This window comes from Bombus terrestris, chromosome 5 (genome assembly GCF_910591885.1).
Source record: "Bombus terrestris chromosome 5, iyBomTerr1.2, whole genome shotgun sequence".
NCBI lineage: Eukaryota > Metazoa > Arthropoda > Insecta > Hymenoptera > Apidae > Bombus > Bombus terrestris.
The window spans coordinates 6,293,353-6,317,411 of NC_063273.1; the positions used below are offsets into that span (position 1 = coordinate 6,293,353).

Genomic DNA, 24,059 nt, shown 5'->3' on the forward strand with positions numbered 1-24,059 from the left:
ACTCGTACCAGAGACAATGGCTCGTCGCCAACAATGGCTTAGGTGGAGATAGAACCCCGGGAGAAGGTTAAGAGGTTCAATGGAAGGAACCGAGAGAGAAGTATTTATGTTATATACTCGGCAGATATATGTACACACATAGAAGGGGTACCATCGACTAGGTGCGACTAGATGAAGCGTTTTATGGAGCGAAAAGCAGAAAGGACGAAGACAAGGAGCAAGTTTCGCTCTTAATTGACGACCGCTTCTAATTAAACTTACCACTGCAACGCGCACGCTTCGTCTCAAGTAGAACGATCAACGTCCATCTCCGTAGAAGCGTGGTGAAAGTAATTGCCATCGAAGACACCTGTTGTCGTGGTGAATTCGATGCATCACGTTTCTTATTGTTAAAACTTGCCTACGTTATTTCATCGGTTCAGGCTGGTCGTTGCCGAATAATTTAGAGGGAACGAAGAAACGGCAATGGACGATGAAATTGCAGTAATCGACGTACAATTGCTACGCGTGGCCAGTGGTTCTGCACGTTAATCAAAGCGCGGTGTGAAAATAATGCGCATCAGGGACACCTGTCGGTCGGCTGCTCGACCGCTAGCCGGTCGTTTCGAAATCTCGACGTCATAAATCTGATTAGGTGACGCGTTTAGGGAGTGCCCTGCGTGTAATCGTCTGTGGAACGTCCAATCTCGTTGGCGTTTCCGCTGGTTTGCGAGGGAAATCGTTCTGTTCGCCGGCGGTAGGGGCAAATCGACGAAAATTCGCGCATGAAAACGGTTGAATTTCCTGTTTGTGGAGGGCGTCGTTTCTCGTGCTCGTTTCCGCCCGACGGTTTCAAATCGTGTCGTTGCTTCGCGTCGAATATCGCTAGGACGTAGCACGAGCTGGGAAACTCGATGGAATTTCCAGCAGATCTGTCTTGCGGTGTCGTTAAAAATTCCAAAGAAGAAGAGCACGGGGATATGCGCAAATCCCTGTGACCTCGGTTCCATGGCTGGAAACCACAGACTTCTCGAGTGATTCTTTTTACGAGCCACCAAGTTACTGTTAGTAGACCCTGGATACCTCATCAGTTTCTTTTATGGATCCCGCTTTGTTCGTAATTCCGTCGAAACCTCGAAAACGTAACCGCAAAACTCCGTGTCCGTTCGTTTAGTATCGATCGCCTGATCCTTACTTTTTTCGTCTAATTTATTCTTTTAAGACGAAAGCACGCATGGAGATGTGTGGAAAAATAAAGTACTATGAGTCGTAGAAAAATGAGCGAGTCCTCCGTGTGAATATTCGTAGCAATTCTTAGAGAAGGGAAACGTCCAAAAGTTTTAATTTGAAATCGAAGTAAGTGCCGCGTGAATTCGTATTCTCGAAATCTCAATGACGCGATATAACCTCACGGAACGTTGAAAATTTCACGGTTTTGATTCGCTCGTATACCTCGTTCTTAGCTGATCTTACGTTCAAGTTGATCGACCACGGGCAGATCGGTAAACCGGCAAAATTATATCGTTTCGATTTACTCGGAAATCAGCTGGTATTTACGCGGAACGTTAGTTTCGATATAACGCGAAATCGAATTTTTCGCTTGTTGTGCTATCCGCCAGTTTAATACGGTAAGCAGTTTTCTGTGTTACAGCGTTATCAAAGCGGTAATCAGCGGGAATAAAAGAATGCTTTGCGGCATGCTCACGGCTGGTATTTCAGATTTAAGAAGGTTTGAGCGGCGCCGCGCGTCGACGGAGCTTACACGAACTTTTCAGACATTGTTATTGAGACGGCTAGTTGGAATTCTGCTCTCTCGTCGGACGCGGTGGTCGGGACCGTTATGCAACTTTGTGCTGCATAGCTACGGCCAGCTGCGGAGCAGCACCAGGATATTACCAGCTAGCACTTTCGGAATTGCAAGCCACCGACCAGGAAACGGGAAGCCTGCCGCTCGAACGATTCTTACTCGACGCCCCCACCCTTTATTTTTCCCCTCTTCAACTTTTATGGCTTTCCCTCGTGTCGGTTGCTCAACGAATACAAATCAGCGCCTTTTGTTCTTCGCGAATTATCGCACTCTTGCCAATTCACCTTCTACATGTAGATTTTCTGACTTTTACATCACTCGCTGGTTAGAAAGTGTTTTAATATAAAATACACAGGTGCAAGTCATACGAGCCTTTCCAAGATATGATGCATACAATTAATTTCCATAAATAACGATACTAATGCTTGTTAAATTTTCGAGACGACGATAGAAACACGTATCAATCCCCAAAATCGAATACAACGATATGTAGTTTAGATGTAGAATTGGTTGATGACATATTCATATTATTAAACTATTATTCTATAAAAAACAGAGTAACGTGATTTAACATGGTTTGTACCTGTGGTGTTCACGTGTAAAAATGATCAAACAACTTCCGCACGAACTTACCTCTATTCTGAAAGTCCAACCCTCGAGACTGAGCAGCTTAAGGGTGGTGTTCCTGGCGAGCGCGTGACACAGCAATCTGGAGGGATGATCGTCGAGGGCTAGCCGTGGACTGGCCAGATCTAAGAGCTGAAGACAAGGCGCTTCTGTCAATGCAAGAACCAATGGCATCACGTCCGCTGGTCTGGATGCACCAGCAGCCCTTAAAGCATCCAAATTGCGCGCCCTTCTGATGGTCTCCCCCAAGCAGCCCGCATCTAATCCGCCGAGCAAACACTTAGACACGTTCAAGGACCTCAGCTTGCAATTCGGTTCTCTGGGGAATTCGATAAATCATCGCCGATTAGTTGAATACTCGCGTAATTCTCGACTGGTCGACGTTGCTGTCGCTATTCACTTTGCAATTCTATTTCAATAAATTAGTAGAGGGAAATTGATATTTGGAAAATGAAATTTTAACGAGCAAGATTTTAATGACAAGCGATGGAATAGAGAAGAAGGCTGTAAGGAGAGTTGACAAAATGAATAAGAGGTTAAAAAGGGGCGGAGGAAATTGGTTACATAAAAAGGAAAGTGGATTCTCAGTGTCCTTATGACGCAATTGGATTGGATTCAAGTTCTAACGAGGATTCACTCGGGGGTTAATAGTATCGGTAATTGGAAGGATCGTGAACTCTCTACGATAGGAGAAATGGCGAATTAGCATAGGAAAAGTGGACCAATAATACGAGAGAGGGCTAACAGGGGTTTCCATTACGGCTGCGAGTTTGCCCATAACGGAACAAGAAATTAAACTCGAACGTCGATACAAATCTCTAGTTCGCAATCTCGCTTAAATCAGTGACCTACATTCCACGAATAACAACGTACGATATACATTAACAAATAGTGCAGTGTAATTTGCACGGAATTATAACAGACTCTCTGCCATGTTCCCTGTTTCGATATAGAGCCGCAAACCGGAGAAAGAACTGTGAAACTGAAGAAGGAGGATTTAATCAAAGCAACTGACAAGCTCAGTAATTACGCAAGATCGATGATTACACCGGTCTAACGGTTGGTGGGGGTGGGTCCCCCTTATTAATTGAACACAGATAGACTTTTAATTAAATCTCTCTCGCGCCGGCTGGACGGATGAAGGAAAAAAAGAAAAGATCGGCGAGGAAATTAAGATTGTTACAAAAATGGAGGTCTGAAGTAAATGCAATTACGGCCATAGGAAGCGAAATAACGCGGAGCCGTCTGTGTTTAACGAGATCGATTCCGAGCAGCGTTGATTATTCGCCGGTACGCTTGTAAATTGAACAGTTCCCCGACAAATCAGATCATCCATTAACACGTGCTCGCAATCCTCCACGCAGATGTGTCTGACTAACCGATACGTCTCGTCACGTCGGATTTAATGCAATCGAGCCCGCTAAAAGTTTCAGGCTCCGGCAATAACTCGATGAATCAGACTTATCGGTCCACAACGGTTCCACAAGGGTTGTACAAGAATTCCATTGTTTCTAGAGCGGTTCTCTCCGTCCACGTTCACGGTAACTTTCGTCCAGAAGAAACCTTAGCACGCGTAGCAAGGGACTGCGTATACCTGCGTTTAATAGGGACAATTGAAGGAGCTCGATCGTTTGGATCGGTCGGGATCGCGTCTGGATTTAATAGTATCCACTCCTCGCAGGATATTTACTCGGGCTATTAGCGTGGTGGCATGGCTTGGTAGCGGCGCGCACAGCTAATGGCGCGCCTTTAATGGTATCCGGCACAAGTAAATTGCAGCGAGTGGGCTGGACGTATCTATCGCAGGAAAAATATAGCTTGCGAGCTGGTACGTGCCGGTCGTGCTTTGAATCGCCATCGAGAATAAACATTTTATTCAGACCGCTCACGGCGGATAAGCTACTCGGCCAATAAAAGTGATACTTTAAATCAAAGCGCGTATCGACCACCGTTTTTCTCTCGATTTCAACCGCTCGGTATCGTTCTCTGCTAGGAAACCTCGCACTTTGCCGCGAGAATAAACGGCCGCCAGGTAAGCAATGGATCACGCAATGGCTACGCGACGTATTTCGGATATCGCGCTTCCTCGTGCAATTGATTTTCCTTTTGAGCGTTCCGTGTAACGCTTAAAACACCTTTGTAACCGCGAACGTAAAAATACCTGAATAAATGAATGGACAATGGAACACCGTGGTTTCTAAACAGTTGATAGAACTGTTTCGGATATCGGCCTTTAGACCCTCCGCGTGATTTTCCTTTTGTACGTTCCATGTTCCAGACACATCTTTGTAATGAAAACAAGAACGAAGGTAAAAATATTTGGATAAATCGATGGAAAGCGGGATGCGATTTTTAAACGGTTGCACGGTCCGGACAAATCCTTTACAAGTTAAACTGGAACACTCAGCGAATTACATTTACTCGAGTTTTCCAGTGATACGTTTTAACTGAATGAAATCGCGAGTCCCGTGGAAATTCGAGGCAACGTGAAATAGTCACAGAGGAATTTCTCTAAACGAATAAAGAAACAGCAGAGAGTGAATGTGCAAAGAAAGCAGGAATCGATAGCTACACTTAGCTATTGTAAGTCGTAAACAAGTTAATTGCAGCAAGCTAGAACTTGCAGTCTTCCTGTAGTTCCCTTTCAACTGCACTCAAAGAAGATTGTCCGAAGTTACGGCACGGGCCGCGTATACCTGAGCAATCCGGATGCTTAACAACATTAACTGCACCGCGTTTCGTGCCATACTTTTCCACTTTTGCCTTTTCTTCCTTCTACCAGAGTTCCTATCAAACTCAGTTACCGCGGAAAATTTCGATCGACCGAAATATTTGATTTAGAGCATAAATTTGTAAAAGTTTTTAAACGATGCTTTTAATTTATCAACGGATTGTACGTGCTACATTCAATCGCTATGTGTTTTAAAATAGCTCTTTTTATTTATGTATGGTCGGATCGGACACTTTTAATTGCATCGCCAGCCGAGGCGAAACACTGTTTCGCTTTACCATCTGGATTCTTCGAGTAGCCTTTTGACTTGCTCGCGTTCCCGTGCGTTACAACGAATTGGAAACACGGGTTGCGCACGCGAGTGGATTGCTTGGAACGCGTATGAATGGCTGGACGATGTTTTTAATTAAAAATACGGAGCGGCCCGTCAGATGCGAGTAAATTGGACTTAGCCGAGAAAAATATTTGCGAGATTATTTTTCCGTGTCGGTCTGACTCTTTGCCATTGAAAACGTGTTTCCGTTAAACCCTGCATCTCAGCGAGTTACGCGACTGAAAATGATCAAAGCGTGTCTTGCTCAGAAAATAGACCTAACATCGTCGATAGAAATTGGCGCGAAATTTCAACGGAAATTCGAGGATGGACAAATTTCTCATTTGAACGAGTTTTAAGAGACTCGATAAAAATGTCAAACGTTGAAAGAGCGCGGAGGCCTCGTATTCGTTGTGTAAAAAGCCGATGAAACAAAGGGAAGGGACAAAGCAAAGGAACAGGGTGTAAGTTATTTTTCACGTTTCAGGGTTGACGCGCGGAGGTTCGTTCGTAAACGGAGAAACAATGAGCCTGAGGGTCGCGACGCAGCCGGTCGACTTCCGTTTCGCAGCGTGTTCCAACGCGCCACGTATCGCGCCGAAGCTCGCGCTCGTAAACGGATTCATAAAGCGCGAGAGTGTGCTTTCTTCCTGGCCACCTTTTCATCAACAGGCCACGGAACAAATGGTTCAGACGACGGCCAATAGAGGAAAAGCACGAATGCCTGTCGCCGTTCCTTTTACGACGATTCTCGCACGACGTTTCTAGTTTCTACCTTGTTCCTCGTTTCGCACTTTCGTTTTATGGCCGCCTTGAAATCTCAACAACGACACGCGTCAAATCAAAATGGATTCCAGCTGTTTTGTGTAATTGAACGTTCGAACCGTGTAATCCGTGTCTCCCTTCCTCTCTCATTCGTATTTTTTATATTTTTAGATATTATATTTGACAGAACCACTGAAAAAAGAGAAGGAAATTACGAAATGAAATTCATAGGTGAATCCAAGCACGAGATTAAAAAGTATATGGCTGTTCCCTGTGTGTAACACGGCGGTTTCCCGCTGGCGTGCTCGATATTTGAAAAATTTTCGGTATCTGGTTTATATAACGTTGCGCAAGGAAAACTGGCAGCCGCGAGATTATTCGACGCGGTTATACCGAGAATTCGCATGAAATTTCCCCTCGCAGCTGGGTCGTCCGAATTATGATGTGAAACGTGGATGAAAGAATTCCATTGCAGGCTGTGTAATGGAAATACAGAGGCTGAAAGGGGGATTTGTCGAGGTCACATGTGTCTGAACAATGAACGGTCTCCAGGTGACGCGCAGGTGAGACCTGAAATTAACACCCAGCACGACGAATGCTGCGGGCAGGTGACAGAATTTCATTCGAAAACTCTTTGGTGTCGATAAAACCCCATAGAATCTCCGGCGAGCGTAACACGCTAGGCAACCTGTATGCTGATGGATTGTTTGCTCTGGCAAATATTGTTTTTAGTTTCGAGATATGTTGGCGAAAATGTAAAGCGACATTTATTCGAGAAATTGCAAGCGATATTTTCCGAAAGCCAGAGAGACGAGAGGTGGGAGGAACTTTAGCAATTTCAACGACCTTGCAAGAACGATGTTGACGCAATCTAACCCCGTCGCTCTTAAATTTCTCGCCTAACAATCGTCCATCCTGAAGGGGAGAGCACGCCCTTTGCGGAAACTTCCCAGCGGCAGTTCGTATAATTTCCTGAATGGCCACTCTCCTTCGTCTCTTTAATTTCCATAACTCATTTACCGGCTGCTCGAAAACCAAATCTCGAAAACTTTCCTCGAGGAACTCAGCGCAGCGGTTCGTACCACGGCCTATGAAGTTAAGAGACGTCTGGGGCCAACCCTAGCACTACCGGCGGTTTTTCGGTAAGTCGTAAATGAAAATTCTGGAGTTTCCAGTTTATTTCAATTTTCTTCTCGCGAGTATCAAACGTGAAGCAACCTTATCTCGCAATTAAATAACTTTACCTTTTGCATACAGATTTATTCGACGAATCTCTAAATTTAATTAATCACTCCTCCGACATTTTCATCCTTTCCGAAACTTTAGATTAAGCAGTTATTCCAGAAACGTCTATCTTTTCTACAATTTTTTAATTTGCCATAATTAAAAGAACATTTTCTTTTGATCACGAGTACTTCCAAGTTTGCTCGACAACTACCCAAGTCCTTGTTCCTTTAATTAATTGGCGACTAGCCCCTAAAACGTCCACCTATTAAATCACACGAACATAGTCCTCACCTGATAGCGTTGAAGATCTCGTGGAAGCCAGTTCCTTGATGACTGCTGATGTCGCAGGTGGGTAACGGATGTAGCAACGGTAAACGATGACAGAGCACGCTGTCGCTGTTTCTTTTGCTGCTCCCGTTGCTGTCTCTGTCCCTGTCGTTCTGCGGCAACGGTCCGTTTCCGGTAGCGGGCGCAGGACCAAGACCAAGCCCAAGAGGAAGTCTCGGCAGTGTAGCGGGTCTTGTCAAACTGCCATAGGCTGCCAACGCGCCTCGGGGCAGCGACGAGTAGCAACGGTTTAGGGGTAGCGTGCCAAGGGTGCTGGACGCGCATCCGCTACTTCCAGAACCGGAACCTGAACCTATACAATCATATGGATCTTCTTAACATGGATAGATCGCTGAGATAAGATCGAGCGACGATGCAAATTTGTTCGATCGTATCTTGAAAGAAAATATGTCAGGTCTAAGATCGGGTTAGTCGTAAAATTGCCTAGGGTGTGTTTTAGAATGTTGGTTCTATATTTCGGAAGGAAACGATTGCAGAACGCGTGAATATTTGTCATACATAAATAACAAATTATATCTGAGGTTATACGTAGAAATAATATCTGCAAGCATTTCCAAGTTTGCTCGATAAGTACGATCTTCCTTAGGAAGTTAATTTTAGGCTTGGAAAGGAAATAATTGTTGTGTTATAAACAACAATTTAACATCATATTCAAGTGCTTTCGACGCTATGACAATAACGATGCTCGTCACGTGAAATCCATGGCTGGAAATCTTGACATGCTATGATTTGTAGAAAGTGGCCGATGTTAAAGCAATTTGCAGATGAACAACGAGAAACGCTTTATCCTGTAAGGAAGCTCGTAAGATTGCACAGGACTGGGTAAACCCTTCCGACGTCTGCATTAGACGACAGCCCGGGTAGCAGTGTCTTTAAGAGCGTTCAGCCGAGTTTACTGGCAGTAAAGCTTATGCCGCGTAGAATTAATATAAACGAAGTGTATAAGCGAGAAGGGAAACGTGGTCGGCTAGCACGTTGCCAGGCGGTTCGTAAAGTAAGCGACAGGCTCGGATCCGGACAGGAAGTGGTTACGAAGGGAACTCTATTAAGGGCCCTCCTCCTTCTCCGCATCGTGCTCCAACGCTCTGTAAGATAATGGCTTCAATGACGAACAATACGTCGCACGGTTGAACGCACTGCTAGATGAAACCGCGATGCAAGTGTGGCGTGAAGGCGAAAATTTACGGCGAGCTTCCAAAACACGCGTTCCAGGATTTGTATCCTTTAAGAAGATTCGCCCTTTGCTCGTTCAATTTTATATTCGTGTATCTTTCTCGATGTTCGTTCGCGAACGCGTCATTACCGTAAATTGCGTAGAGCGTGCGGTCGGCAATAAAAATATTCCAGTTTACAGGCGGACTGACTCTTGTTTTACGACAGGCTCGTCTCGTCCCCAGTTTACCTGCTTCTCCTCTCGTCGATCGTATTATCATGAATGCTAGAGAAACTTTATCGCGAAGAAGCTACGCAACAGCTCGTGCTCAGAATGAAAAGCATAAAACATTTACGAGCTGGCTATAGGAGAACAATGTGTATTCCGGAAGAATTTATAAAGTCGACTGTTCGCGACGAGCGGGTCGTGCGTGATAAAATTTTACGCGAGCTCGCATTCCCCGTGTTGCATTTTTGAACACCTCAAAGCGATGATAAATACCGCAGTGATCGTAGGCGCTTTTACTCTCGTCCTTTCCTTAGATGCGAACTACATTTCATACTAACCATAGCAAAAATTTGAATTAACATTAGGATGAAATATATGTCACAGGTGAAAGGTCAGGAATATTCTCCATGCACTCGGCTCCACTAGGATCCCTGGAAACGTTCAAACCCGCCAGGGGAACAAAGATGGGACGAATTTCAAGGGATAAAACCACGTCTGAGTCACAGATGCGATAATCTCATTATATCCGCGGGCATTTTCGAGAGCTGCTGGCCCGTGATAGCTTTAATTCGTCCCGGATTTGCAAGGAGTTACCAAACTCCTTTTCGGATGTGGTTTCATAGAGGCGTACGTGGCAGTCACGAATCACTGGAAATTCGACGAGAAATCAGCCACCGATGAACTCTGCTTGGAATATTAATTCCTGTTCGGAACATCCATGTAGCGTGTTACCATGGCGTGACCTTTCGCCCTAAAACCTCTTCAGTGGTCGAAATTTGGTTCATCCTGGCGTGAGTTACGAAGGAAGGCTGTAGCGATATTTCCGTTGGCTCGAAGAGGTTCCTTTGGACGCGCGACGTGCGTCAGAGGAAAATGGAAAATGCCGCTTCGAGACAGGAAATGAGACTCGCCGCTCGCCAACTTCTGGCTAGGAATTCCTGACTCTGTCTGCCCTCGTTACTCGGTCGTGTTCCGCGCAGGAACAATTAGCAACGACAGGGCCGGCGAGTAGCTCAAGGTAATAACCAACCGCGGAACGCCGATGGGATTCATTATTCTTTACGAGCTAGCGAGAGAGAGAAAGAGCGTTGTTTTAAAGCGTGATCATTCATACGGTTCTTCGAGGCAGCTGGTATCGCGGTAGCTTTTAGAGCAGCAAAGTGTGCGTGGTATAGATACTCTCAAAACGTTAGTTTCTTCGCAATGGAAAACTGGTTGGAAGTTGAAAGTGTCAATAGTAGACACGGTTTAACCAGCCGTACAATATCCTAAGTAATTTTCGTTCCTCTTGAACTCACGTTCGACCCAGTGAGAATCGAAGCGTGGGTTTTTGCAGAAGAAAGGGGAAAAAAGCGAGACGACAGAAGATTTTTCGAATGGGTACGCGCTTAGGTGAAAGACATCTTTTTGCCTCTTGACGAATCGTTTTAACGCGACGACAATCGCGTCGGTCGTATCGGGCCTGGTGTTTTTATCGCGAGACTCGACGACGAATTTACTTTGGCTCGCCCGCCATGGTAACCCGCGCAAAAACCATTTCCCGTTCTAAAGCGTCGTAATGGCCGTTTCCATCGACCATGGCACATTGGATAGAAACGTTCTCTCTCATTCCAAACCGATTTAATTCCGCTTCGAATCTCCGAGGCGCGATCGAATCCGCTCGAATACTCATTTCTCCGAGTTCGTTTAACCCTCTTCTCACCCCGCGGAATTTGTTATTATTTCACGGAACGTGCGAGAGGAACCACGCTTTCTACTATTTCATTCTATACTGTTTTCCCTTTTTTAAATTTCCCTCTACTTTGTGCAGGCTGTTTCAACATACTTATTCTTCCGTCTTAGCTGATCTTTTAAAAACTTCATCAAAAATACGAGACTCTTGGAAAAGCCCACCTTCTATAGGATCCTCGTTATCGATGCACGAAGAAAAATAGACGATCCAGGATCCTGGAATGGGAACATTTGAATAATCGAACGCGAGACAAAGAAACGACCGACCGCTCGGTTAAGTTTCACGTCGACCGCGTTTCCGTCGACTTTATTCAAAGCCCGCCGTGACTCCTCGGCTCCGCCGTCTCCGGTTACGCTCGAGACGCGTGCACAAGCAGCGGACACGTAAAACGCGGTCGCGTGTCCGCCGTGGATTAATTACGCGCAGTAATCCGTTGGAAACGCGGCTGAAACTACGCGAGAATCAGCCTCTTCGAGAAGCTGAGAAATTTTCGGATACCGAAACCTTACGTTACAAGTGTTAACGTTCAAAATCGTGAAAAATCAGCTTGAGGTGTGTAGATTCTCGCGAGAAAAACTCGTGCACGTGTCGCGGCGCATATAACCTAACGCTATAGTTACACATTAGAATGAAATACAAATCGGCACGGAGATAGAGAGGAGGTTTTATTAGAAATACGAAAGAAGGCGTATCGGTACAACGTTTTGTTTTCATATCGGTCGATGAACGGAAAACGTTAATAACACGAAGTTTCGCCAAGATCAAGAAGTCGAGTATCGCGAGCAAACATCGAACGCGGGGATGGAAGTGCGCGTGATGCAAACGCCTCGGTGTTGTTCTTCGATGATGTCGAGGAGCCCGTTAATAGTTCCGACCGGTGCGCCTCAAGTTCTTCGAGTTAGCAACTGTTTATAGTAGGTGGTAGCCTGGCTGGATCGATCGGGAATTTATTACAGGCAGGGGCTTACGTTTTCGCGGTAAGGCTGCTTTATTAACCTTCGATGTACCGCGTAGCAATCGGCCATTGTAAATTTATCCAGAGTAAACTGGTTTTCTTCTCTTTGCTTGTAAATTTCCTACGATCGCGATTGACACGAAGTTAAACGATCGTACGATGCAGCTTCAACTTCGAAGGCGATGGTTTGCCTGTCGTAGAGGGGCAGATTAAGCATCGCGATAAGAGATCCGATTTCAAGTGGAGTAGCGTGCTTTTTGCACGCTGTTGGCCCTATTTCACTAAATAACCACTTAAGACAGATAATGGAGGCACACGCGCGTATTAAGGGCTTCCATTTGCTCGACGAAACTGGAGCTTGACCCATATTATCGAAGAACATTACGGGTTCTCGTTGCATCTAAATTCATTCGCACTCGTGCCGCGCTGAACAAGCGCAATGGCAAAGAGAATAATAAACGGCTGGGGGCATCTCTTCCCTTCACCCATCCGGGCGAATTTTATTCTTTTCCTCTTGGATTTCATTAAAGTCGAGAATAGTTCGCCAGCGTCACGAACAAACCAGGATAATTACGTAATTCGTTAAAAAGGACAAAAGAAAAGGAGGAAAAATAAGACGCAGAGACGAAGCGCACCGATTCTACGGAGCGTGAGCGTCCGAAACATTGCGCGTTCGGCATCGATCGCACGCGTACGTGCATCTCTTGTTTCCTCGCGGCTTGGCGAGTTCTCAAACCTGGAAATAATCATTATCGGTGCGCGCTACTTACGTTGACCCAAATGTCAATCGACGACAACGAAGAGATTCATTCAATTTCCCTGGCCGATGAGCGTGCTCTGCGATGCAATTTCGTAGCGCGACAGCTCGTACTCCGAACGTGCAATTTACGTTTCATATTCTCCGGCAGCGAACCGGTTATACCGTCAGACGTAAACCGTTTCCCAGACTGCGCGTTTCCCGTCTACTTTTTAAACTTAGTAGAACGGGACTTCCCTAATTACGTTCAGACGAAAAAGTCTACCCGCTACGGTTAGTATCGGCGAAACGGAAGATCGAGCCGAACTCGAGAATCAAGGATCGATGCTGTTGCCAATCGTGTAAAGGAAACGAACAGTCTGTGATGGCTACAGGGACCATGGCAGTTGCAACGATACTGGAATGCTTTGATGCTTTGTCTCGCTGCATGAAGTACGCTGACCTACAAATCAAATTTCGATTACTCTTTGAACAAGTTTCGGGAATCAATCGCATTTCGATTCGTTCATCGATTTAAAAAGTGGCTTTTATACAAATAAATTTATTCCTCCTCGTAATCATAGTAATCCTCTTAGTTCCTAGATACTTTGAATTTGTTTAAATATTTATTTCCATGTAAATAAAATTAACGATTCGCTCAAATAAAATCGTGTATTTATATAAATAAAAATAATAATGTAATATCGTCTTCTCTTTATATCTCTTCCATCGATACATGTAGCAATGCTTTACATTTTTTATTTGTTTCCTCCAGATGAAAAATTTACCAAACATGTTCTTTTTATTTCTTTTTCTTTATCGCACCTGTGTCTCAAATAATTTTGTCCACACTAATGACTCTTTATTCCCGTAAATAAAATAAAGAAACGACTAATAATAATATTTCTATCGAAGAAATATTTCTACATATACATGAAAAGCTGAAACGAGCTCGTTCATCCGTTCACGTGGTTATATCGTTTTTCTCGTTGCTTGCTATCGGCAGCTGAATCCAGCCGGGCAACCAGAAGCGGATTGATTAGAATCCCGTAACGGGAGCAAATAGGCGTGTTCAGCTGCGGGGCAGGCTTTATTGAGATCCGAGTGCCTGAAGAGAGATTGGAGACCGCGTCGTGTAGACGTTCGCGCCGACGATACGCTCGTAGCTAGAGGAAAGGAAAACTGCGAGATTGTTGATACCGCGGATACCTAAGTGCAATTTTGAACGGAGGATACGGACAGAAATCTCGACAGGAACGAGGTTAATCGGGTCTAGAATCATAGTGAAAACGATCCAAGAGGTAGATAGCTGATAAACCAGGTTGATATCGCGATGTTGAAATTGCAACCTGAAATTGTTCACTGTGATTCGCTCGTGGAAAATAATATTCGAACGTATTGTGCCCTCACGCTGAGTTACACAACAAGAGATTGGATTTTCATAATTATCTCTCGACTCCGGGAATAAAGTTACAGCGTATCATTTACCGAACGTTTCTGATAGATACATATATATGATTATCGAAGATCGATCGGCCTTTGTAAAGGGATCCGAATGGGCAGATAGTCGTCGTATGAAAATTGAAATTGCATTACCGCAACTTGTAGCGTAGTATTTATCTCTGTACGACGTGTTTAGTTTTCCATGGGTTATTCTTCGCATGTTTCTCTATGGTGTAACGAGAATTCGTTGAACATTCGTCGAAAATAATATTGCGCAAGATACTCGTTTGGGAATTCACTTGGTGCAAGTAAAATAGGGAACCGTCGAAAAACAACGTCGCTTAGCGAACCGTTTTCAGTTGTTTCTCATGTCCCGTGTATTTTCCCTTTCGCCGGTTTTCTGTATCGTTCTCGAATGATCCGAAAGGAAACTTGAAAGGAAAGAGAAAGGAAAAGGGTAGAATCGATGAGTTCTCTGGAGAAACCGTCGAGGCGAAAGATTTGATTTGTCTACGACTCGGTTCATAGACACGGCGCCGTCGCCTCGAGAAAGATTGCTTTCGGGTCGACCTCGAAGCGGAAACGGAATCTTGAGGGACTGCTTTCAACCAGTCAGAAGTAAACTCGATCTTCCTGTTATTCGTTTAAAGAAAATAGGGAATGATCGAAGTTCCGAGTGTCCTCGAATTGTCGATAAAAAATTCCTCCGGCAGTTGGAGCTATACCGGGAAAATATTCTTTACGATACAAACTCGACGAGAGCGGGAACGAGCTTGGCAATTTGCAATGCACCGATTCAAGATCTACGGCCAGAAGAAACACAGCTACTTTAAACTCCCGCAATACCTTGAGTAGATCGATCGGCAATTTCGAGAAATCTCGTTTCTCCCTACGGCAAACGAGGACAGGGTGCTTCTGGGATGCTGGTTCTCGCCGAGAAATCGCCCCAGGTGTTTGTAATTGCCGGAGCTGCGAAGGAGCAACAACATGGTAACTGGAAGCCGCGTATACATGCCAGCGTGTTTGCCGACACCGGTCGCGACGATAACATCAACCGCGAGACGACCGTTTGTCGGAGGCAACCAGACGAGATAGGTGCTGGGGATAGTTCGAGAGACGAGAAATGGGCCCGTGAAAGCAGAGAACACGATTGTTCCAGGGTAAATGTTTGTTTTATACGCTTATTGCGGTATTGTGTACGTTGGGAAATTTTAGATAGAAGCGAATCGCTGACAATGATCGAGTTTCTCAAAATAGCTGTTTCCCGTCATTTCAGCCCTGTCGCGATTCTAATCTCATTCTCGTTTCGTAAATCACCAAGACTTTTAATATTTTAAGAAATACCTTACACGCGAATTTAAGAGATTTGTTAGCGATAAAAAAGCACCATCTGAAATGATTTAAAGGACGCAGCAGGGTTGAAATATGAGATGCGAAAAAACATAATTAATAATATTTGTGAAACGGCGGACGAAGGAGATGAAATCTTGTGATCGCGGACGATTCACAAAGCTCTGAGAAGAAGTGTATTACTGTTTCGTGAAATCCTCTGGCCCTGTTCCTTACAAAGAGATCTCGCGACAATGCAGTGAGAAATGTTGGGACGGGTCGCGATTTTAAAGGCGTCTGCGAAGTACTATCGTCAAGGGTATTCATGCATGCGCGCAAAGAGAGAAAGACGAAGCAGCGGAGTGAATGTGACGGAGGGATCGAAGATAAGGGGGTGAGGGTGGCAACGAGAGAAAGACATTAAGAGGCTGTTAAGAGGGAAGGTTTGGACAGGGTGTAACAAAGGGCCAGAGAGGGTCTGGTCGGAGATGATTAATACGTTATTTGCGAGCGGAAATTCACTTGGAAAGTGTCGTTTGCACGGAGCTTCGTGTATAAACCGGTCTCGAGGACGACCGTTCATCTTCCTCGAGAGAAGACGAAGGGTTGTTATTATTCCTAGGAAAACGGGCCAGCGATTCGACGCTCGTTCAAACTGCCTGCGATTTTTTCCCTTCTCGTTTCTGCAAACAAACGACCGCGATCTAATCGAAGGAGGATTCGGTGAAACGATCACGATCCGATCGTAAAGTCTACTCCATCTCAATTGAAGGTTTACACGAGATTCGACGATTTACCGTAAGCCTGTTCCTAATCGACCCTCGATCGTTCAACTTCCCACTGATAATGTCCTTTCTCTCAGCCTTGTCTTCAAGAATACTCATTATTCTATCGTTTTAATCGAATTGCAGATTACCAATCTCTAGAGAACCTCTATATCTTACATAATTCTTTGCGATTCCACTCGTGTTGTTTGCAAAGGAATCTGCCGGAATGGGGTAAGCGAGATCGATCGTCCGGATCACAGAGAGTTAAATAAGAGAACAAAACTAATTCCAACACAAATTGGAATACTCGTTGTATTCGTTATCCGGGACAAATCTCCGTATAAGAAAACTCAGTTCGCTTTACAAATCGAAGGAACATCCCGGTGGACGATCCTTATGATTCCACGTATCCACGCTCGGTAACTTGGGCAAATGGTATGGTATAAAGTTGGAAAGGACTGAAGTTTCGTTCTCCGGCTTTATGGAAAACGCCACGGGAACTTTCGCGGTCCGATTTGCCCACTGCGAGCCGGAAACTGTTCTAATTCCAACTTTCTAATTCCGGCACCATAGCCGGTTAATGGCGTTCGTGGACAGTTCGTCGTCGGTTTACGTACTGCGGGCTTTCAACGATTTTATCTCTCCATCTTTACGAGCCGTAAACGAAGTTCCCATGATTACTCCACTTCAAAATTATTGCAGTTTGATTGTTTATAAATTATCAATTCTTTTACACAACGGTATAAGCGAGTGAAACGAACTTGTGTAGTAGTGAACCGAAAGTAACAATGTGCATGGTTGACTTTCAAAGACGACCGTCTTTCTTTTACGATCAACGGGCTGTGCTTCGATTTTCGTATGAAGACGACGTGACAAATACCGTAGATTCTATATTATACAATGTAAAACGAACAAATCGTTCAGTAATCGATATTATCTAAATTAGAAAATGAAAAATTATTCTACCAATGGTCGACTGATTATCATTTCTTAATTTGGTCCACGACCATAGGTTCGCAGATTCTCGTTTGGCACCTCTAATTCGATACCACGCTGTATTGGCTTCTGTCTAAGTGCATGCGGATCGCAATAAATCTGGATGCAGCGTGCCAGCGCTATCATGCAGATTGGCTTTAATGGCAGCCGATGGTGGAGCGTGTTTAACGAAGTGATGCGTATCAAAATTTAAAATAGCGATTTCCAGCGCCTTTTTCCTCGTGATCGAAGAGATATGGACGAATCGGTCGATCAAACACGAGCACGTCGGACGTTACGAACCGTTGAGGCCGCGCGATCATTAATTCGGGTCGCCTTAAGCCCCGAGACTTCGTTGAGCTTACGCTCGTTGATTGAGTGACCAATGAACCGTACTCCGTCAACTTCCTAAGCTTCCAACCCGTTGGTCAGCCCAGTCCGGAAATCCATCGCATCGATGTACGCACGAGTGTTCGCCGATACGATGACCCATGAATCCTTCTATCATTCCGTTCGATTTTTTGACGCACGAATGCTTTGCTAGGTACGTGCACGAGCTCCTCGATAGATGAAAAATAATAGCCACGAATAACGATGCACCGTTACGGAACTATTATTAAAAGCTCGGCCATATCCGTGTATCAGAGGAGGACGCAGCTCGGCAACGATTTCTTTTTTATTATTTGAAGTTTCGTCGAGCCGGATACGATCCTTTCAGTTGGCTGAAGCTTGTGTAAACGGAGCGTCGTCGAATGTCGGAAATTAAAAGAGACAGAAATGAAAGTCGTGTATTCCAAATAAATAAGCGTTGCTGGTATTTCTAGAATTTTTCAATTTACGATCCAGCCAAGTAGCGTTGGATGAAAACATAAAAAGAAAGAATTAGAACGTAAAGTAAACAAGAAGAAGAAGAAGAAGAAGAAGAAGAAAGAAAGGAAATAAGAACAAGAAATCAAAGAATGTGAAAGAAAAAAAAAATGAATAACGGCATAGTTTTACCCATACTGATTCCAGAGCTGGATGGATCCTCGTTCTTGGCTCCCCAGCTGCCAGCCAAATTCAACGCCAGCAAAGGCCTTTCCTTAAGCAGCTCGGCGACCGAGGCCAACCCTTCGCAGCCACAGCCTAAATGGGGCAAGTGCAGCGCTTGTACTTGAACGCAGCCACGAAGAGCATCGCAGACCCGGGACACTTGCTCGCCGGACAGATTCATGTCGAGGACCAGTCGTGCCAGGCTGGCTGACGCGTGACTCAGTCCACGGCAAAGGGCGTTCACCACGCACTCCAATCTGGAACACAGTCGATCGATGCCTCTGTTCGTTACAAACGCCTAAATCGTTCGTTTAAAGCCGTCGACCATAGGACGGTACACGGAAATTGGCCCCGAATCATTGGACATTTGGTTTAACCCGATTGCACGGCTCTGTTTGACCCGAGATCATTCTCATTTACTCGCGGACGTGGAAGCGTAGATTCGAATGGAACGAGTAGGTTTAAAGGGATTAAACAACCGCGTTACGGTTACTTGGTTTTGGAACACGATGGTAATCGACGGAGCATGTCGATGGTCCTTGGTTTTCCCGCGGCCACTTTCACCGTCTTATTCGCGAAAAACGTGGAGAACGCGGCACCGTGGCACGAGTTAAGGAAGCGTTGCAGTTTTCCTGCTAACGTTTCGCAAGCATTGCAGTTTCCTTCATCAGTGGCTGCTTGACATACTGCTACCAATACGGGCGACTGCAGTGTTTGCGAAATGTCAGCAAAGAAGCCGAAAATATGACCGTGGAAAGCGAACGCTCCAGTTTTCTCGATTAAAATTCAATAAACTTCGTCGAATTTTTATGAAAAACAATTTTTTTGCAACGGTACCCATACCTTTCGTAAGTTGTTAGCTGTTCGTAATTCTCGAGCGCAAACTTATGTAAATTTGCTCGAGTGGTGAAGTCGGCCGATAAAGGCGGCAACGGGGAATAGATTTATGCGCGTGTAATATTCGCCACTTCTGCCTATTCGCCATTATTTCGAGAGCTTGGGACGCGTACGTGTGCAACAGTTATGCAAAGCCTGGCCACGGTTACTTCTCCTCGGAGAATTGCAAACGAGTCTGGATTTCCTTCAGCATTACATGCTAGTCGGTAAGCTCGGTCAGGATTCTTACGGAGAACGATAAGCGATACGATCGAGACGACGTTTATGTATCAGAAAGAAATTTTTATGCAGCGTTGCGTGCTCCATTCGCGGAACAGTCGAAACGATGGTGGAAAATAAACGAACTGGATCGCTATAAATAACGTGACAGTCTTCGTTTACATATTCATGAACATTATTTGGCAAACAAAGCGACGCCTTCAATTACACGATATTCCTGGAATTAAAATAAAGTGGCCTGTGTTTTCCAAGTTAATTAAAATATCCAAGCCCGTTATTGTTCCGAGCCGATGTGATTTTATTCAACGATCAAACAAATCCGCGAATCGCGCGACGCGTGTTCTATATTAAAATACATAAAAAAAGAGTAAAAAATAAAGCGTGCAAACGATGAACAGGCATACTTCCGATGACCTCGTTTCTATCGTTAACAATTCACGCTCTCGCGAAATATCTCTACGCTTAATTTTCTAACTCGAACTACCACCGCTGTATTCGTAGGTACAGAGCGCGTCTGACCAATCGTGTCTGCTATCACTCGCAGCCACTGATCGTTCGAAATATTCCGACAGCTGTCACTCATTCTCGCTACAGATAGCTTAGTTAATCTCGGTCGAGATTTTACGAAACACGGTCTCTTCGTCAACGTCAGCCAAATCGTGATCGTCGACTTTTCAGCAACCTATCGACGGTTATATCCCTTATACGATTTTCTCGACGAAGATTTCTTCAGAGTTTAGAAAGCGTTCTTCTCTTAACAGCCCATTCAATCTCGTTGAGACTGAACTCGAGAACTGGAGAATTCGTGTTATTTACACACTGCGTTAACGCGGCTTTTAACGTGCTATCCACCAAGAAGGAAGATCGTGTCTTGATATAACCAGCGCGAGCAGAAAATTTATCGTCTTAATGTAACTTGTCTATTTGATCGATCGAGTTCTTCGAATAACTTGAACGTAGTTTTCGATAAACGAAACGATGCAGAAAACGATCAAAGAATTTTTCCCATGGATATTAATTCCTCGAACAGGCAGAACTTTCGGCAAGTTCGAAAACTCGTAGAATTCCATCCGCTATCGAGAAGATCGGCTACCGTTTTTCTAATGTTTTCTCGGTTCAATTGGATCAGACGAACGAGTGGAACAGAGTAGAATTTTCTGGAAACATCGAGAACGAAATTGCAGAGCAATCGAGAGAGCAGAACAAACCGTAAAGTACATTGCGCCCTCTTTCATGTCGCGACTCGTGTTTCTTTTTCCGGACGATTCCTCTTCTGCTACGAGTCTCCGGGTATTTCTTCCACCCATCGATCGAAATCGGCGTTCTTTGCGGAGCGTTTGCCTGCTAGCGAGATTCTGACCGAATGTAGAGTACCTTTACTCGATATCATATTGAGCAGAGCGGTTCCGGCGGAAAAGAATAGAGCGAAGGCAAACGAACGGGTGGAAAAATCGAGAAAAACATTCTCGATGCGCAACAATGAGTTTGTCGGGTCGAGAATGTTCCGCCTCCGGACAAATAGCGGTTAAACGATGCCCTGCTCGTGCACTTCGCCGCGTGTTTCAAGGATTTTTCTTCGGTATTGGTCCGGTTTAGACGACAGAGACGGTGCGGAGAGGGAGGCAAGTAATAAAGAACGCGACGGCGCGGAGAACACGTCAAAATTGGAAACAGCAATGAGCTCGGGATAAAAGGGATGGCAGGAGGGTTGAAGGGTAAACCAAATACGTAGAAGACTTTGTTTAGGAGTAGTCAGAGAAACTGTACGGCAGAGGGAGAACAGACGCAGGATTGGGCAGGGAAAGAGGTTGGGAACGAGATTAAGAGACCTCGCAATTTGATTGTAGTCTGGAAATTGTAGCCAAGTTTTTCGTAAACGGATAGCGTCAAAGCGTTTCGCCGTGGAAATCCCGCTGCGAGAAAAATTATGAATCGCCATCTTGAGGCAAACTCTTTCGAAAAGTCTTCGAAAAGTTTCAAAGCGCTGCGACAAAGGCAAAAGGAACAGAAGGAAGCGCCAACGGGCCAGCTAGTGGAGTAGAGCCTCTTTTGCTCACGGAACTCGTAGAAATATAGACTTTGAAAGAGATAGAGACAAGACTGGAACCGCGAACGAGAGGGGGACGAGAGACGAAAAGAAGTTGAAGAAAGGAGGTAAGGAAAGTAGATAGAGTCGCTAGAGAGCGAAGAAACGCGAGAAAAGGAGAAATATAGAGGACTGGCCCGACGTTCGACTATGAAAACCATCGTGCCGCGTCCTCCTTAATTTTTCGCTACGGGTCACGAAGCCGCGCCCCTTCATGATCCTCGAACAATCTCCCCAAAAAGAAGGAAAAATATCTCGAAGCCTCTCTCCTCTATTCTTGCCGCGGCATATTGTTCCGCCACTTTCTCGACTTTTTCTCCGCCTCGACTTTATGCAGCCCCTCTCGACGGCCGCTCATTGTTACCCCGCTCTTCTTGTCACATTTGGGGGAGTGCGTTTGCTCGCGGGCTCGCGATCGTCGTGCTTTGAATATCGAATATCGGCCTTTTCGCTACGGGGCCACGCGTGAAAAACATCTCTGCTTCGGAGAAGAAGATCCTCGAGTTTCGTTGGTCCGAAGTTGTTTGCGGCAGGACGTGTTAGAGAATTGACAATTTCCCAAGAGTTACTCTTTAGAATAAAAATCTAGCTCGTCTCGCAGTGCGCATCTGCGTCAAATTTATGCCTCGAGTTTCTCAGGTTTCAACGATTTCATTTTATAGAGAGACGACGAAAAGCGAAAACAATTTTACGCAGCTGGATTCGAATAGGCAGATTCGACGGATATTCGAGAATTATTGTTACGGTTGAACGTAATTCTGCGGCGCTTCCATCGCTTTCCACCGTGTAGTTTCTGTTCTTTTCCTTGCAAACATGCTAGAAAGCAGAGCATCTGACACGGCCAATGTAAACGTACGCGCGCACACACGAGCAACCAGAGCGGTTATGCAAATGGAGACTCGAGGCATCACCACCCTTCGCGTATATTCGTACTTTGCTCGCTGGGTAAACACGCGCTTTTTCCTACCCTCCGATCTCCACGCTCCGAACGAAGGTAAACGTCTTCTTTGCTATCATACGGGGGGAAGTAAACTTTTTAATTTACTTTCTGACCTTTGCGCCGTACGACCACGATCGATGAAAGAAATTTTGCAGAAACGATTCTGACGACTTTTCACGATCAAGCACGTACATCAATCCTCTATCGTCTATAGGATGTTCTTTGAAACTGTTAAGTATCGCACGTGCAAAGATAAATCGATGAAGATCCATAAAAGCATCCGAGTGTGCTTATAAAATGTGTAAAAGCTGTTTCACAAATCTCTATAACGAAGATGGTTCCTTGGAACTTCTTTTCGCGCCAAAGATGAGTAGGCGTTCGTTATTAATAGCTCTGAATATTTCTCAGTCTGTCTTAGAAAACTGCTTGTACCCGTCGAGACAGCTTCTCGCTCCGAGTTAAAAACTGATCTATTTGTTCGTCCATGTACACGTACTTTCCTCGAGGAAACTTTTTTAATCCACTTTCCGATATTGCTCGACGTTCGCGCAAACGGGCCGACGGTTTTTTCGCTGCCAGCTTAACGAATACTCCGGTACGGTTACCCTTCGGCAACTTTCCGCGTGGTAACCTTCCTACGTTTCGCGTGCGTCTTCTTAAACCGTCTTTGAACTCGTGCAGCTTTAGAAACGCGAAGCGAAAGCTTCGTCTTTTGATTTTTAAACGTCTGAACAATCGCCAAACTGTCACCGCGAAGACGGACACGTCGAGCATGTCCTGTCACATATTTTGCAAGAAAATTGTACAGGGAGAAAATTAGAGAAATTTCTAACGGGAAATTAGACGGAGACTCACCTATCGTGCGCTGCTTCCTCCAGACAAGTTATAACCAACTCAAAGTCGTTCAACTTCTTCTTGCTCAGGACGCTCTTTAAGTGTCCGGCCAACTTTTGCGCTTCATCCGCGGGGAACTCTTGGCCGAGAAGAGACGTGATTCTCACGAGCTTGACACTCTCATTTCCAGCTAGGGCTTCGAAAAAGTCGTCCAGGTATCTGGGATCGGAGCCTCTCTCCACTTGGAACACCACCTCGAGGGCCTCGAGGGTGCAAGCCGGGCTCTCCAGGATTCTCGCCCATCCTTCGAGTTCCAAAGGCGAAGTGTGGACCAGCGGTGCTGGAGGTCTCTCGTTGGGCGCGGGACCAAATCCAGGCCCTGCACCGACCAATCTACACACGGCGGAAATGTTTCCATCCGAGGCACCGGCTGCTTTCAGCAACGAGAAAACTGCTCTGGGTGGTACCTCCAGCGGACACAATTGGTTTAATATTAAATGCGTCTTGGGTCCCAGTAGACCAGCCAAGTGGCTGATGATACCCGATGGCAATCCCTCCAACTCCCTTCGAAGAATATTGGCGTATTGAGCTACTGAGGTTAAGTAGTAAGCTGCCAAGAATTCGGCTACGGCCATGTGAATCGGTGTGTACAGGTCTGGTTTTCGTCGTTGTCCGAAAATCAATCCTTTGGTCAGGAATCCCAGTCTGGTAACTTCTATACCACCACCTCTAGCTCTGAGTTCAGCCTCGGTATAGCAGCACCTGCCCTCCCTGAGCGCAGCCAAAGACACTTTTCCAAAATCCTCCAATCGTTTTCTGCAATGACCTGGGATCTCCTCGTTGTAGGGTACCGGTGGATCGAGGCTCCTCTTCACGATACACTTGACGGCTGCTTGAACCAGCGCGCTGGTTTCCGTTGGTAAACTTCCAGAGTCC

At 45.3% G+C, this 24,059-nt stretch overlaps 1 protein-coding gene across 4 annotated transcripts in view; it reads right to left on the reverse strand.

Moving 5' to 3' along the window:
- LOC100647259 overlaps positions 1-24,059 on the reverse strand; it is a 164,546-nt gene that overhangs the window by 9,555 nt on the left and 130,932 nt on the right. For 3 of the 4 annotated variants that reach the window (XM_048405938.1, XM_048405939.1, XM_048405937.1), the window contains exons 7-10: positions 23,145-24,058; positions 18,115-18,404; positions 7,741-8,089; positions 2,420-2,732 (exon numbers count right to left, since the gene is read on the reverse strand). In XM_048405938.1, the coding sequence (XP_048261895.1) occupies positions 2,420-2,732; positions 7,741-8,089; positions 18,115-18,404; positions 23,145-24,058 (1,866 nt within the window). The remainder of the gene's footprint in view (positions 1-2,419; positions 2,733-7,740; positions 8,090-18,114; positions 18,405-23,144; position 24,059) is intronic. The other variant, XM_048405940.1, reaches the window with a different exon arrangement.